The following is a 15,779-nucleotide window of genomic DNA, read 5'->3' on the forward strand; positions in this document are numbered from 1 at the left end:
CTCTGTGGAGGGTATTTACAGACATTCACCACCCCCGCAGTGGAGACATTTCCCCTCATCTCAGTCCCGGACCCTCCACCCGTTTCACAGACTGGGATCCCAGGTTCATCTGGTAATGATGTTGTGCATCTCAATGTTCACCTCTCAGTCCTCGATTCTCCAAATGAAAGGGTTATCGCATTTGATATTTCTCCATATGATGACCCCACCACCCCAGGGATCGGTCTGGTGAATCTTCATTGCACTCTCAATAACAAACATTCTCTATCATCTTTGTTAATCCTCTGTGGAATTAATTTCCATCTTCTGCAGCCCCGTGTTGCCCCGATCACTCTCCTCCCACCCCTGTCACTATTTCCACCTTCCCACCTCCCCACTCACCTGGATCCACCTCTCTCTCCCCAGCTCTTGCCCCATCCCCACCCCTCACCTCTTCCTTGACTATTTCACGTCCACTCTCAGTCCAGAGCGAGGGTCTCGGCCCGAAATGTTGACGGTTCATTTCCCTCCACAGATGCTGCCCGACACACTGAGTTCCTCCAGCAGTTTGTTCTTTGGCCTGTATAACCCATGTTAGTCTGGGGAGCGGGATTTTACACCATATTCCAGGTACAATCTCAACAAGGCACAAATAAATGTCACTTTGCCCGGACCATCGGCCCCGCTTGCAGGGCAACAGTCTGCTGGTGTTTACCCCCAATGTGGTGAATCCTTCTGCTCGGCACCACCGTGGGCTCAGACATTTCCACAGATGAGCCCCTCCTGTCCCCACCGGGACAAACATCCTGTCCGCCCCCTCTCTCACCATCTTCATCCTTTCAATAAAATCCTCCCCGGGGAACCGGCATCAACCCGACGGGCCGAGCGGTCTCCTCCTACCTCTCAGCGATACATCAGACTCCGGCCGCAGGAGACGCTTCACAAACGCCCCAACTTCCCTAGGGAGGGAAATGGAAATAAATCAGAAAGCGGACATTTACTTTGGGGTTTTCTCCGCTCTGAGGAGGCGGTTGGCGCTCGAGCGGGAGACGAACTCAGCGGGGTAACGCCCTCTCGGCCTGTCCGCCTCCGCGACTGGTTGTAACCAGTGATTGACATCGCTTCGCACCAATGGGAATAACACAGCTCCTGAATCCTTTGTTGACAGCGATGGGGGAGGGGCTAGTCACGTGATTATTAGCCCAGCCGTTAAACCGATAAAGCGCGAGCACAGCAGCGCTCTCCGTTGCCCCTCCCGCCTCCGGCCAGTGGTGGCTCTGCATGGACCTCCAGAGACTGTTCGCGCTGCATGGGCCTCCGGCCACGGGTGGCGCTGTGTGTACCTCCGCCCACCGGCGACTATGTGCAGACCTACAGCCACCGGTGGCGCTGTGCGTACCTCCGGCCACCGGCGACTATGTGCAGACCTCCGGGCACAGGTGGCGCTGTACGTACCTCCGGCCACTGGCGACGATGTGAAGACCTCCGGCCACTGGCGACGATGTGAAGACCTCCGGCCACTGGCGACGATGTGAAGACCTCCGGCCACTGGCGACGATGTGACGACCTCCGGCCACTGGCGACGATGTGAAGACCTCCGGCCACCGGTGGCGCTGCGGAGAACCTCCGGCTAAACGCATGCGGTTTCTCACTGCATCTGTTGTTAGCGGTTCTCCGATTCGAGCGGGGGTGAGTCGGATTTGAGCCCGAGATTGTGTGAATCTGGGCCGGTTGCATTGCGCTCTGCGGCTGGAGCAGGGGTGCATTGCCAAGTTTTTGCTGCCGGAGCTGTACGAGGGGTGATTGATAAGCTCGTGGCCTAAGTTAGAAGGCCTGAAGTTATACAGCTCTCGGTACCTGCACGTGTAGTTCAACTCTTTGTGTGATAATGCAGAAAGTTTGAAATTAATAACTTTTGTGGTATTTCTGTTTCAGATAATTGAAAATAGCTAGGATTTGTAAACACAAGGAAATCTGCAGACGCTGGAAAGGTTTTGTAAAATTGACTTCTTCCACCTTCAGCCACGAACTTATCGATCACCCCTTGTATGTCACACCCAATTTTTGTACCTGCTCATTTCATGTACTGAACAACTTCCTTGCCCCATTCACGTAACACATATGTAATGAGCAGTTAGACAAATTGGGTGTCTCTCTCTCTCTCTCTCACACACACACACACACACACACATATGAGAATATGGCTTTTTATAATGTCAAGCACTATACCAAGATGAAAGAAATATATATGAATTCCAGAGCTCCACAGACATATAGTGATAGTTAAGACATAAGTGAAGATTATAGCCAATCACTGCATTTCGGTATATAACTAGTACAATAAAACATATAATATTTAATTTAATAATATGAATGACAAAGTATCGCACGGTTGCATTCACTACTTATCACAAAATATAATTATCAAGCAAGTTAACGTTGTTTGCTTAGGGTTGTTTGTGAGATAAATTTAGTTTTGTATTAGCAAGTAATCCACGGATCACCACAGTCACAGCTCCAGGATTTCACCAAAAACAATCAAATAACCTATCCTAATGTTATTAGTGGTAGTTTCCCCACCAGCTGCCAACCCCTCTCCCCTCTCCACTTCCGTAAGATTCCCTCTATTTAATATGCAGCCGCTGTTAAATTCCCCGCTTGTTTATTTTGACTGTGTTTTACAGAGGTGCTGGAGTGGTGCTCCGGTGAGCTCCGACAGCACTGCACCCCTGTTAGATCCAAGTAAACTGGACCCGGGGATCAAGCTGTCCCGGTTTATGAGGTGTTGAGCGAGTATTTCTGGTCTGGGATCTAGTGTTTTTTACAGAGGTGCTGGAGTGGTGCTCCAGTGAGCTCCGGAGGTGCACTGCACCCCTGTTAGATCCAAGTAAACTGGACCCAGGGATCAAGGTGCCCGGGTTTATGAGGTGATGATCGAGTATTTCTGGTCTGGGATCAGATGTTTGTTTCTGGAGTTCCTTTGTAAGCAATGACTGCCAGTCTGAGGAGGGAATGAGTGCCCATTCCATCCCTCACAAGGAGAGGCTATGAGTAAATGGGCTGTTCTGTGTTTGAACCAGTAGAAATAGACTCAGGGGGTTCAGTGTTCAAACTGTGTTTTGAAGTTCCTCCTCGCTGTCACCTGTCTGTTAGACAGTGGAAATCAAACAGAAACTCAAGTTGCTGGAGATCTGCACTAAAAATGAGAAATTCTGAATCCATTCTGATAAAAGGTTGTGAACCTGAATCGTTAAATTTGTTGCTCTTCCCACAGCAGTTCCTTACCTGTTGAGCGATTCTGGTGATTCCAGTTTGTTTTTATTACATTCACTCTGGAATGGTTTAAATTTCCTGATTTAAACTTGGGAATGTGTTCGGTGCAGTTGTTGCTAACAAGGTTCACATGAATAATCTCAGGACTGATCGGCTTTATGTATGAGGAGCACTTGATGGTTATGGGGCTGTGCTCGATGGAGTGAAAGGGGTGGGGGTGGTTAAGTAAACCTACCAAAGGCTGAAAAACCTGGGTGCAGTGGACATGGACAATCAGAAGCCATGGAATGACCGCAGAGGTGCGTGCGCTGCTGAGGTCCCGCGACTCCGCCTTCAGAGCAGGTTACATGGCGGCTCTAACAACAGCGAGGGCCAATCTGTCCCGAGCCATCAGAGGGGCAAAGCGTGCACATGCCCAGCTAATCCACAATTGCTTCCAGGACAGCGGTGATGCGCGGCGCATGTGGAAGGGCATCCAGGACATCACCAATTACAGGACAACATCACCTGACTGTGCAGGTGATGCCTTCCTCCCAAACACGCTGAATAACTTATACGCTTGGTTTGAGGCGGAAAATGACGTGATAGCGAGGAAGTCCACCCCTCCTGCGAATGACCCGGTGCTGTGACTCTCCGTGGCCAATGTGAGAAGAACCCTGTGCAGGGTCAACCCACGGAAGGCTGCTGGACCAGTCAACATCCCTGGTAGAGTGCTCAGAGGATGTGCAGACCAGCTGGCAGATGTTCTCACTGACATCTTCAACATCTCCCTGAGCAGCGCCACCATTCCAATGTGCTTCAAGGCTGCCACCATCGTCCCCGTGCCGAAGAAGTCTCCAGTGTCCTGCCTAAATGACTACCATCCTGTTGCACTTACATCCTTTATCATGAAGTGCTTCGAGAGGTTCGTCATGAGGCATATCGAGACCCTGCTGCCCCCCTCACTGGACCCCCTGCAGTTTGTGTACCGTCCCAACCGCTCAAAAGATGACGCCATTGCCACCACCCTCCACCTGGCCCTAACCCATCTGGACAATAAAGACACATACGTTCAGATGCTGTTCATAGACTTCAGTTCAGCATTCAACACAATCATCACTCAGGAACTGATTGGAAAGCTGAGCCTACTGGGCCTGAACACCTCCCTCTGCAACTGGATCCTAGACTTCCTGACTGGGAGACCTCAGTCAGTCCGGATCGGGAGGGCAATCCCCAGGGCTGTGCTCAGTCCACTGCTGTTCACTCTGCTCCTCGGTAGAGATCGTAAAGAGCACCAAGTTTCTTGGTGTTCACCTGACGGAGAATCTCACCTGGTCCCTCAACACCAGCTCTATAGCAAAGAAAGCCCAGCAGTGTTTCTGCTTTTTGCGAAGGCTGAGTAGAGTCCATCTCCCCCCACCCCCCCCCCCCCCCCACCCACATCCTCATCACATTCTACAGGGGTTGTATTGAGAGCATTCTGAGCAGCTGCGTCACTGCTTGGTTCGGAAATTGCACCATCTCGGATCTCAAAACCCTGCAGCGGATGGTGAGGTCAGCTGAGAAGATCATCAGGGTCTCTCTTCCCACCATCACGGACATTTACACTACACGCTGCATCCGCAAAGGAAGCAGCATTATGAAGGACACCATGCACCCGTCATACAATCTCTTCTCCCTCCTGCCATCTGGGAAAAGGCTCCGAAGCATTCGGGCTCTTACGATGAGACTATATAACAGTTTCTCCCCACAAGCTATCAGACTCCTCAATACCCGCAGCCTGGACTGACACCTTGCTCTACTGACCTGTTTATTATTTATTGTAAGGCCAATACTGTTTTTGTGCATTTTATGCTGTCCAGTGTCGGTCTGTAGTCTAGTGTAGCATTCTCTGTGTTTTTTTATTTCGTAGTTCAGTCTAGTTTTTGAAATTAACACCATGGTCCTGAAAAACGTCGTCTCATTTTTACTATGTACTGTACCAGCAGTTATGGTCGAAATGACATAAAAAGTTGACTTGACTTGACATGGAGTGGATGTTTCCATTAGACGGAGAGTCTGTGATCTGACAGCACTGTCTTAGAATAAAGATGCTTCCCTTTAAAACTGAGATGAGAAAAATTTCTTCAGCCAAAAGATGGCTGATCTGTGGAATTTGTTGCCACAGAAGTTGGTTGAGGCTGTCATTTGGGTATATTTATGGCAGAGATTACTATATTCATGATTGCTAAGAAGCTTCAGGGTTACAGGAGGAAGGCAGGAATATGGTGTTGGAATAAATCTCAGTCATGGTTGAGTGCTGGAGCAGACTCGATGGATCGAATCCCCTAATTCTGTTCCTGCATCTTATATCTGACCATGACTGAACGATGACTCCTTCCTATCCCATATCAGGTTCTGTGATGTGTCAGGGACAGTTACCGATTTGTTCACTGAGATCATTATATTTGTCTTCAATGTTTAGGTTTCAGTGAAAAGAAGTGTTTTGTTCTCCTTTGTATGGATAACGTGATTCATTATCTTCCATGTTAAAGTTAGACCTGCTGTGAGAGATTTATTTGAAGAAAAACCCACAACTGGAAGCAAAGCACGACTGAAGACGAGGGAACAGCAACAAGTGAACCAGCCCGAGGACTGAGAGCATCAACTGGAGAGGACCCATCTGACTCGGAGATTCCAGTGATTCAGTCAGGAGAAAGTTTGGTGAGTCTCACTTACTCAGACACTGGTCCATTAGACTTTACATACCTGTACAAAGGAAGGTAGGGAATAGTTGAGGTGAGACTGAATGTGCCCAGAACTGTCAGTTATATCTATCAGACCCAGTTGCAATCGCTCCAGGTCTGGTAATGTACTGTCAGTGTCCCAGCTCTTTAAAGTCACTCACATTCCCTCAGTGTTTGCTCATTTGAAGAACTTTCATCTTCTGAAGTAGCTTTTGGTCAGTTCTGAGTGTGGAGAGAGAAAGGGGGGTGTTCATATTTACTATCTTGCAAAAAGAAGTAATTGTTTACAATTATTTGCTGCAAACTCTCTACCCATACCCTGTACATTCTCAACCAGATTATTGACATCGATGACAAGTAGCAATGGGTGTCACCCTGGGGAGCTCCAGGAGGCACGGGCCTTGACTCCAATAAACAGCCTCCCGTCATCACCATCTGCTTCCCACCATCGAGCTGTTCCCGGACGAGATCCTCCCTTGCTTACAACATAATCTGCCCTAGGACCCATCCTCCCGGGTCCGACTGTGTCTGATAACCCACATCTCCAACCTCCTTCCACCCCGCCAGTAGACCCATAACCTTCCCCACTATTTACTCCACACCCATACACGTAAACAGATGCACATCACTGACATCCACTCTCACAGGTTGGGGGACCAGAACTATCTGAACCTATACTCCCGGCCCAGACTATGCAGCCGTCTGGCTCAGTCCTGGCCCTTTCCAACTGCAACCGACCTTCGATTTACGTAAACCTGTGATCATCGCCACCCAACCAGAAGAACATGGAACAATGTTGTGCTGACCCTCAAACCCTGCCTCCCATATCACCCTCCACCTTAAATTCCTCCATATACCTGTCTAGTAGTCTCTTAAATTTCACTAGTGTATCTGCCTCCACCACTGACTCAGGCAGTGCATTCCACGCACCAAGCACTCTCTGAGTGAAAAACCTTCCTCTAATATCCCCCTTGAAACTCCCAACCCTTACCTAAAAGCCACGACCTCTTTTATTGAGCAGTGGTGCCCCTCGGAAGAGGCGCTTACTGTCCAGTCTATCTATTCCTCTTAATATCTTATACACCTCTATCATGTCTCCTTCTACCTTCCTCCTCTCCAGAGAGTAAAGCCCTAGCTCCCTTAATCTCTGATCATACTCCATACTCTCTAAACCAGGCAGCATTGTCTGTGCATAGAATCTCGACTTCCAATGGACAGAGCAAGTCTCTCCCTACGAGATTATACCCCCGACTGGTGGTGACTGTAAATGAAACCTCACACTGGTTATCCTGGAATTCCACCTGCAGTGGCTGGGTACTTGAATACGTATGTTCCGTGCCTTCGAACCCAGACAGAGTGATTGTAGCGTCTGATAGATGGAATCCCTTTTCCGATACTATTTCCTGATCGAGTGTGGTTGTGGTTGCACTCATATCAATCATAAACGGAACTGGATTTCCAGCAACTTGCAATATTACATTGGGCTCTTCCTGAGGGTTGGAACTCATGGTTGGAAGCATCTTCTTGTCAGTTTCTAAACGGGTTGTTGTCTCCACCTGCCCCTTGGCCAGTTTTTGCTCCCATTTCTGTTCCTCAGATATAGCCCGCTCGCATCCTTCTTCCCGCTGAGCATATTCACCTTTAATATTAGTTCCCTTCGGGGTTGATTGTGATTCGAAAGTTGGGTCCTAATGATATGTCAAAGCTCGTCGCATTCGATTTTGGTCATTCCCAGGCCAGGCCATATTATTTGTTTTAATCATGTTGGCTAACTTAGTTGGTAAGCATTGGAGCAGTAGGGCATTGAACTGGGGGGACAGATTCCCATCATTAAAGGCTTGGTCTCCTGCGAAGGTGCCGTAGCAGGCCACAAATCACTCCCAATAGTCTGGTCCCGATTCCCCAGGCTCAGGTTTGCATTCAGGTACTTTAGTGATGTTCACAGGTTGCTGGGGAGCACTTTCCAAGGCTTGAATAATCTGGTCTGTCTGTTCATTCTCATTATGGTTTCCCACCTGTAACTCCTGATAGGTTTGGTATCTCAATTCTGTCTTCCATTTCTGCCCTTCATCAGCTGAGAGAATCATGCAGGAGAGACCGAATAAATCTTGCAGGGTCGTGTTGAACATTTTTGTAGTACTGTGGACACACTGAACAAACTGTGCTGGTTTTTCTTTTCTATCTGGGGCCTGATTTATGATCATGATCATTTCTTGAGGCTTCCAGGGTACATACACAGGAATCACCATAAGACAAAGGAGCAGCAGTCGACCATTCAGCCCATTGAGTCTGCTCCGCCATTTCAACATGAGCTGATCCAATCTCCCCTCGACTCCCATTCCCCCACTGTCTCACCATAACCTTTGATGCCCTGACTACTCAGATACCTATCAGTCTCTGCCTTAAATACACCCAACGACTTGACCTGCACTATAAATACAATGCAAATACACCCGATGACCCGGCCTCCACTGCCGCCCGTGGCAACAAATTCCATAGATTCACCACCCTCTGGCTAAATTTTTTTTTTTGCATCTCCGTTCTGAATGGGCGCCCTGCAATCCTCAAGTCATGTCCTCTTGTACTGGACTTGCCCACCATGGGAAACAACTTTGCCACATCCACTCTGTCCATGCCTTTCAGCATTCAAAATATTTCTATTCTTCTAAACTCATTCTTCTAAACTCCAAGGAGTACAGTCCAAGAGCGGTCAAACATTCCTCATATGTTAACCCTCTCATTCCCAGAATCATTCTAGTGAACCTTCTCTGAACCCTCTCCAATGTCAGCACATCCTTTCATAAATAAGGAGCCCAAAACTGCACACAGTATTCCAAGTGACGTCTTACCAGTGCCTTACAGAGCCTCAACATCACATCCCTGCTGCTATACTCTATTCCTCTAGAAATGAATGCCAATATTGCATTCGCCTTCTTCACCACTGACTCAATATGGAGGTTAACCTTAAGGGTATCCTGTACGAGGACTCCCAAGTCCCATTGCATTTCAGAACTTTGAATTCTCTCCCCATTCAAATAGCAGACTGCCCGTTTATTTCTTCTACCGAAGTGCATGACCATACACTTTCCGACATTGTAATTCAATTGCCACTTCTTTGCCCATTCCCCCAATCTATCCAAGTCTCCCTGCAGACTCTCTGTTTCCTCAGCACGACGGGCCCCTCCACCTATCTTTGTATCATCAGCAAACTTTGCCACAAAGCCATCTATTCCATAATCCAAATCGTTGATATACAACATAAAAAGAAGCGGCCCCAACACGGACCCCTGTGGAACACCACAGATAACTGGCAGCCAACCAGCATGGGATGCCTTTATAAAACAACACACACAAAATGCTGGTGGAACACAGCAGGCCAAGCAGCATCTATAAGGAGAAGTACTGTCAACGTTTCAGGCCGAGACCCTTCGTCAGGACTCAAATGGGATTCCTTTATTCCCACTCTCTGTTTCCCGCCAATCAACCAACGCACTATCCACGTATGTAACTTTACTGTAATTCCATGGACTCTTATCTTGTTTAGCAGCCTCATGTGTGGCACCTTGTCAAAGGCCTTCTGAAAATCCAAATACATAACATCCACTGCATCTCCCTTGTCTAGCCTACTTGTGATATCCTCAAAAATTTGCACTAGGTTTGTCAGGCAGGATTTTCCTTTAAGGAAACCATGCTGAGTTCAGCCTATTGCCATATGCCTCCAGGTTCTCCGTAACCTCATCCTTGACAATGGACTCCAACAACTTCCCAACCACCGATGTCAAGATAACAGGTCTATAATTTCCTTTTTGCTTCCTTGCCCCTTTCTTAAGTAGCAGTGTGACATTTGCAGTCTTCCAGTCCTCTGGAACCATGCCAGAGTCTATTGACATTTGAAAGATCATTGCTAATGCCTCCGCTTCAGAACACGAGGGTGCATTCCATCTGGTCCAGGAGATCTATCTACCCTTAGACTATTCAGCTTCCTGAGTACTTCCTCTGTCGGAATTGTGACTGCGCACATTTCTCTTCCCTGACACTCTTGAATGTCTGGTATATTGCTGATGTCTTCCTCAGTGAAGACTGATGCATAATACTCGTTCAGTTCCTCCGCCATCTCCTTATCTCCCATTACAATTTCTCCAGCATCATTTTTATTACTCCTATATCTACTCACACCTGTCTTTTACTCTTTATATACTTGAGAAAGCTTTTAGTATCCTCTTTGATATTGTTTGCTAGCTTCCTTTCGTAGTTCATCTTTTCCCTCTTAATGACCTTCTTAGTTTCCTTCTGTAAGCTTTTAAAAACTTCACAATCCTCTGTCTTCCCACTAATTTTTGCTTCCTTCTATGCCCTCTGCTTTTACTTTGGCTTTGACAGTTGCATCCTTTTTCCATTTGAAAATTTCTTCCTCTTTGGAATATATCTGTCCTGCACCTTCCTCACTTCTCACATGAACTCCAGCCACTGCTGCTCTGCCGTCCTTCCTGCTAGTGTCCCTTTCCAGTCAACCTTGGCCAGTTCCTTTCTCATGCCACTGTAATTTCCTTTACTCCACTGAAATACCGAAACATCGGATTTCAGCTTCTCTTTCTCAAATTTCACAGGAACGCAGTCATGTTGTGATCACTGCCTCCCAAGGGTTCCTTCACTTCCATCTCTCTAATTACCTCTGTTTCATCACATAATACCCAATCCAGTACAGCTGATCCCCGAGTGGGCTCAACAACAACCTGTTCTAATAAAGCCATCTCATAGACATTCTACAAATTCTCTCTCTTGAGATCCAGTGCTGACCTGATTTTCCCAATCCTCTCGCATGTTAATATCCCCCAAAATTGGAATTCCTTGGAATGTAGAAGATTGAGGGGAGATTTGACGGAGGCATACCAAAATCATGAGGGTTATAGATGGGGTAAATGCAAGCTGGCTTTTTCCACTGAGATTGGGTGGGACTACAACCAGAGGCCATGGGTTAAGGGTGAAAGGTGAAATGTTAAGGGGAACATGAGGAGAAACTTCTTCCACTGACGGTCATCCGGGTGTGGAATGAGCAGAAAACCCAGCTGGTCCATGCGAGCTCAGTTTCAACTTCTAAGAGGGTTGTATAGGCACCTGGAGGGCAGGGGTACAGGAGCAGACAGTTTAAATAGTTCAACACAAACCAGATGGGCCAAAGGGCCTGATTCTGTGTTGTGCTTTTCTATGACTGTGACAAGAACCTGAAATAATATGATTATTCTTTTAATTCCTTTTATCAGCTGTGCGGACCAACCATTCATCTGGGCAGGAAACGTTTACATGGCTTCAAAACTGTGGCACTTTACATTGACAATAGATAAAAGAAAATCCCAGCTGCACGTCAACAAAGGGTATTTGTGTGAGAGTGTTCAGTTACTTTGCGGACAGGCACTCTTGCAGCTCAGTGGGAACATGGAATAATACCAATGGAGAGAGTCAAACTGAGCCAGGTCACAGATTGGAGATGGCAGAAATGCCCCATTCTTATAGACACAGGAAGATCATCAGAGAGTTTGATGGTCATTCCAGATAGCTGCACTGTGCCCAGTTAGAAGATGATTTCTCTCTCCAACTTGGGTTGAACTTCACTGTAACAGTGTGATACCAGATCACACCTTGACAACTCAAGTAATCTCGTCTGACATATTGTCCTTCACCCATTGATGTCCTATAAATCTTTTTCAGGTTAAAAACGACAAGGATATTATCTACGGGGAGGTCGAACACAACACGCTGTTTTTTTGTCTATGTCCAGATATTTAAGAAGTGGAACAAAGGATTCACTCGATCATCATTCCTACTCAGACTGTGGGGAGTGATTCACTCGATCATCATTCCTACTCAGACTGTGGGGAGTGATTCACTCGATCATCATTCCTACTCAGACTGTGGGGAGTGATTCACTCGATCATCATTCCTACTCAGACTGTGGGGAGTGATTCACTCGATCATCATTCCTACTCAGACTGTGGGGAGTGATTCACTCGATCATCATTCCTACTCAGACTGTGGGGAGTGATTCACTCGATCATCATTCCTACTCAGACTGTGGGGAGTGATTCACTCGATCATCATTCCTACTCAGACTGTGGGGAGTGATTCACTCAATCATTATTCCTATTCGGACTGTGGGGAGTGATTCATCGATCATCTGACTGACTGGCATGCTGTCAATTTACACGGAGGGAATCCATTTATCTGCTCAGACTGTGGGAATGGATTCAGTCGGTCATTTCAACTGAAGGTACATCAGCTGGAAGGCCATTCACCTGTTCTGTGGGTGAGAATGGATTGAGACGGTCTTCCTGCCTGTTGGATACACCAGTCAGTGCACATTGAATTTGCGGGGAAGGATTCAGTCAGTCATCTGATCTAATGGCTCACCAGCAAGTTCACACTGGGGAGCGGCCGTTCACCTGCTCGGACTGTGGGAAGGGATTCACGTTGTCAGCTCACCTACTGAGACATCAGTCAGTTCACACTGGTGAGAGGCCATTCTCCTGCTCTGACTGCAGGAAAACATTCACTTCGTCATCTGAACTTAAGGTACATCAACGAGCTCACACTGGGGAGAAGCCGTTCATCTGCTCAGACTGTGGGAAAGGATTCAGTTCATCATCTAACCTTAAAGTGCATCAGCGAGTTCACACTGGGGAGCAACCGTTCACCTGCTCAGACTGTGGGAAAGAATGCACTTCATCATTCCAACTTAAGATACGTCAGCGAGTTCACACTGGGGAGAGGCCGCTCACCTGCTCAGACTGTGGGAAAGGATTCACTTCATCATCTAATCTAAAGCTACATCAGCGAGTTCACACTGGGGAGAGGTCGTTCACCTGCTTAGACTGTGGGAAGGCGTTCACACAGTTTGCTACCCTACAAGCACACCGGTCAGTTCACAGTGGGGAGAAGCCATTCACCTGCTCAGACTGTGGGAAAGGATTCACTTTGTCATATAAACTTAAGGTACATCAGCGAGTTCACACTGGGGAGAGGCCGTTCACCTGCTCAGACTGTGGGAAAGGATTCACTCAGTCATCCCACCTGCGAGCACACTACTCAGTTCACACCAGGGAGACTCTGGACACCTGCTCGGACTTTGGGAAGAGATTCTCTCAGCCAAATCAACCAAATGTGCATCATTGAGTTGACCATTCACTGGATGTGTGTCAATCACCGTTAGTGAATGCAACTTCGAGAGTGACTGTCGGTGCTGAACTCTGCAATTATTGCTGCTGCTCACCACACCCAGTTCTGCACTCTGGTCACTGGGCATGGGAGGAGTTTCTTCTGCTGCATATTCACCTTTAATGGGACTGGAGTTTGATATTCTGGATATGTGCAAATAAATCAGTTCTATTTTAAACTCTGTCTTTGGTACTTAGTGCATTTATAACACACCTCGTGTACAGTAGAGAGTCAACTCAGGCCGCCTGGAGCTTGCCAGAGTTTCAACTACACGACAGACCTTTTAAATCCTTCCCTGTTGTTCCCCTCTCGCTCTCCCTGTGGGATGGGTTCCAAACAGTCATCACTCTGTGGGTGAAGAGGTTTCCCTTGAATTCTCTGCAGACTGAAGAAGTCGAGCTGACTGCAGTTCTGTCTCAGATGTCCTTTGTCCCTCTAATCTCTGGGCTCAGGAAGAATGACATTGGGAGTTAACCTCCTTATTTAGGGCTCATTTCCACATTATGGGTCATTTTCCCTGCTTCTAAAGTGTTGTTAGAGAACACCACTGTCCTCTAAAGACTGAAAGCAGAATGGGAAACCATCTGTTGGATGTTCAACGGAGCAGGGTCAGAAACCAGAGGCAGGTCTGCACAGGGCAGAGTGTGGGGCTCCGGGAAATGGTTGGGGTAAGAACGGATCATGAGAAGGGAATCAGCAGCAGGGAGTGGAAACGAATAACAGAGTAGGGACATGTCGAAGCTGATTGACAGAAAATAATTCGGTTGTCTGACTGATGACACAAGCAATACCTGCTGTGAGGTGCTCCATTGGTCAAGGGAAATGTGGGTGTTGGGAATGGTTATATCTATTGAGGGAGTTAGTCCTGCTTGTTTATCCTGTAATATAACTTCTGGATGGTTATTATATAACCATATAACAATTACAGCACGGAAACAGGCCTTCTCAGTCCTTCTAGTCCATGCTGAAAGCTTACTCTCATCTAGTCCCACCAACCTGCACTCAGCCCATAACCCTCCATTCCTTTCCTGTCGATATACCTATACATTTTTTTTTAAATATCGAACCTGCTTCTACCACTTCTACTAGAAGCTCCTCCACACAACTACCACTCTCTGAGTAAAGAAGTTCCCACTCGTGTTACCCTAAACTTTTTCCCCCTAACTCTCAACTCAAGTCCTTGTGTTTCAATCTCCCCTACTCTCAATGGAAAAAGCCTATCCACATCAAATCCATCTATCACCATCTAAATTTTAAATACCTCTATTGAGTCCCCCCTCAACCTTCTATACTCCAAAGAATAAAGACCTAACTTGTTCAACCTTTTTCTGTAACTTAGGTGTTGAAACCCAGGTAACATTCTAGTAAATCTTTTCCGTATTCTCTCAATTATATTGAAATCTTTCCTATAATGCGATGAACAGAACTGCACACAATACTCCATATTTGGCCTGAACAATGCCTTGTATAATTTTAACATTACATCCCAACTCCTATACTCACTGCTCTGATTTGTAAAGGCCAGCATACCAAAAGCTTTCTTCACCACCCTATCCACATGAGATTCCACCTTCAGGGAACAATGCACCATTATTCCTTGATCACTCTGTTCTGTTGCATTCCTCAGTGCCCTACCATTTACCATATATGTCCTATTTTGATTAGACCTACCAAAATGTAGCGCCTCACTCTTAACAACATTAACCTCCATCTGCCATCTTTTTGTCCACTCTTCTAACTGGCTTAAATCTCTCTGCAAGCTTTGAAAACCTACTTCATTATCCACAACGCCACCCATCTTTGTATCATCTGCTTACTTACTAATCCAATTTACCGCCCCATCATCCAGATCATTAATGTATATGACAAACAACACTGGACCCAGTACTGATCACTGAGGCACAACACTAGTCACCGGCCTCTAACCTGACAAACAGTTATCCACCACTACTCTCTGGCATCTCCCATCCAGCCACTGTTGAATCCATTTTACTACTTCAATATTAATACCTAATGATTGAACCTTCCTAACTTCCTTCCGTGTGGAATCTTGTCAAAGGACTTACTGAAGTCCCTATAGACAACATCCACTGCTTTACCCTCGTCAACTTTCCTAGTAACCACTTCAAAAAGTTCAATGCGGCTTGTCAAACATGATCTTTCATGCACAAATCCATGTTGACTGTTCTTAATCAGACCCTGTCTAATCAGATAATTATATATCATATCTAAGAGTATTTTCCATTAATTTACCCACCACTGACATCAAACTTACAGGCCCATCATTGCTAGGTTTACTCTTAGAACCCTTTTTAAACAATGGAACAACATGAGCAATTCGCCAATCTTCCGGCACCATCGCCGGTTCTAATGACATTTGAAATATTTCCGTTAGAGCTCCTGCTATTTCTACACTAACTTCCCTCAAGGTTCCAGGGAACATCCTAACAGGAACCAGAGACTTGTCCACTTTTATATTCCTTAAAAGCTCCTGTACCTCCTCTTCTTTAATTATCAGAGTTTCCATAACTACCGTACTTGTTTCTCTTACCTTACACAATTCAATATCCTTCTCCTTAGTGAATACCAATGAAAATCATTTTTCAAAATCTC

At 46.6% G+C, this 15,779-nt stretch overlaps 1 protein-coding gene across 3 annotated transcripts; it reads left to right on the forward strand.

The window, feature by feature from the left end:
- The first annotated feature begins 349 nt into the window (after window positions 1–349).
- LOC132389649 (zinc finger protein 239-like) lies at window positions 350–13,289 on the forward strand. Of its 3 annotated transcripts, XM_059962188.1 has the most exons (3): window positions 350–1,668; window positions 5,766–5,934; window positions 11,664–13,289. In XM_059962188.1, the coding sequence occupies exon 3, from the start codon at window positions 12,354–12,356 to the stop codon at window positions 13,122–13,124; it is 771 nt and encodes a 256-aa protein (XP_059818171.1). In that variant the 5' UTR covers window positions 350–1,668; window positions 5,766–5,934; window positions 11,664–12,353; the 3' UTR covers window positions 13,125–13,289. The 3 variants fall into 3 exon arrangements, 2 of the variants coding, with proteins under 2 accessions (XP_059818171.1, XP_059818170.1); XR_009510637.1 differs by lacking the exons at window positions 350–1,668; window positions 11,664–13,289 and adding an exon at window positions 11,219–11,552 and having other exon boundaries at window positions 5,148–5,934; XM_059962187.1 differs by lacking the exon at window positions 350–1,668 and having other exon boundaries at window positions 5,148–5,934.
- Window positions 13,290–15,779: the final 2,490 nt, after the last annotated feature.

This window comes from Hypanus sabinus, unplaced genomic scaffold (genome assembly GCF_030144855.1).
Source record: "Hypanus sabinus isolate sHypSab1 unplaced genomic scaffold, sHypSab1.hap1 scaffold_62, whole genome shotgun sequence".
Taxonomy (NCBI): Eukaryota; Metazoa; Chordata; class Chondrichthyes; order Myliobatiformes; family Dasyatidae; genus Hypanus; species Hypanus sabinus.

Coding starts and splice junctions, on each gene's coding strand:
- LOC132389649 (XM_059962188.1), top strand. CDS start 12,354: ATGGCTCACCAGCAAGTTCACACTGGGGAGCGGCCGTTCACCTGCTCG.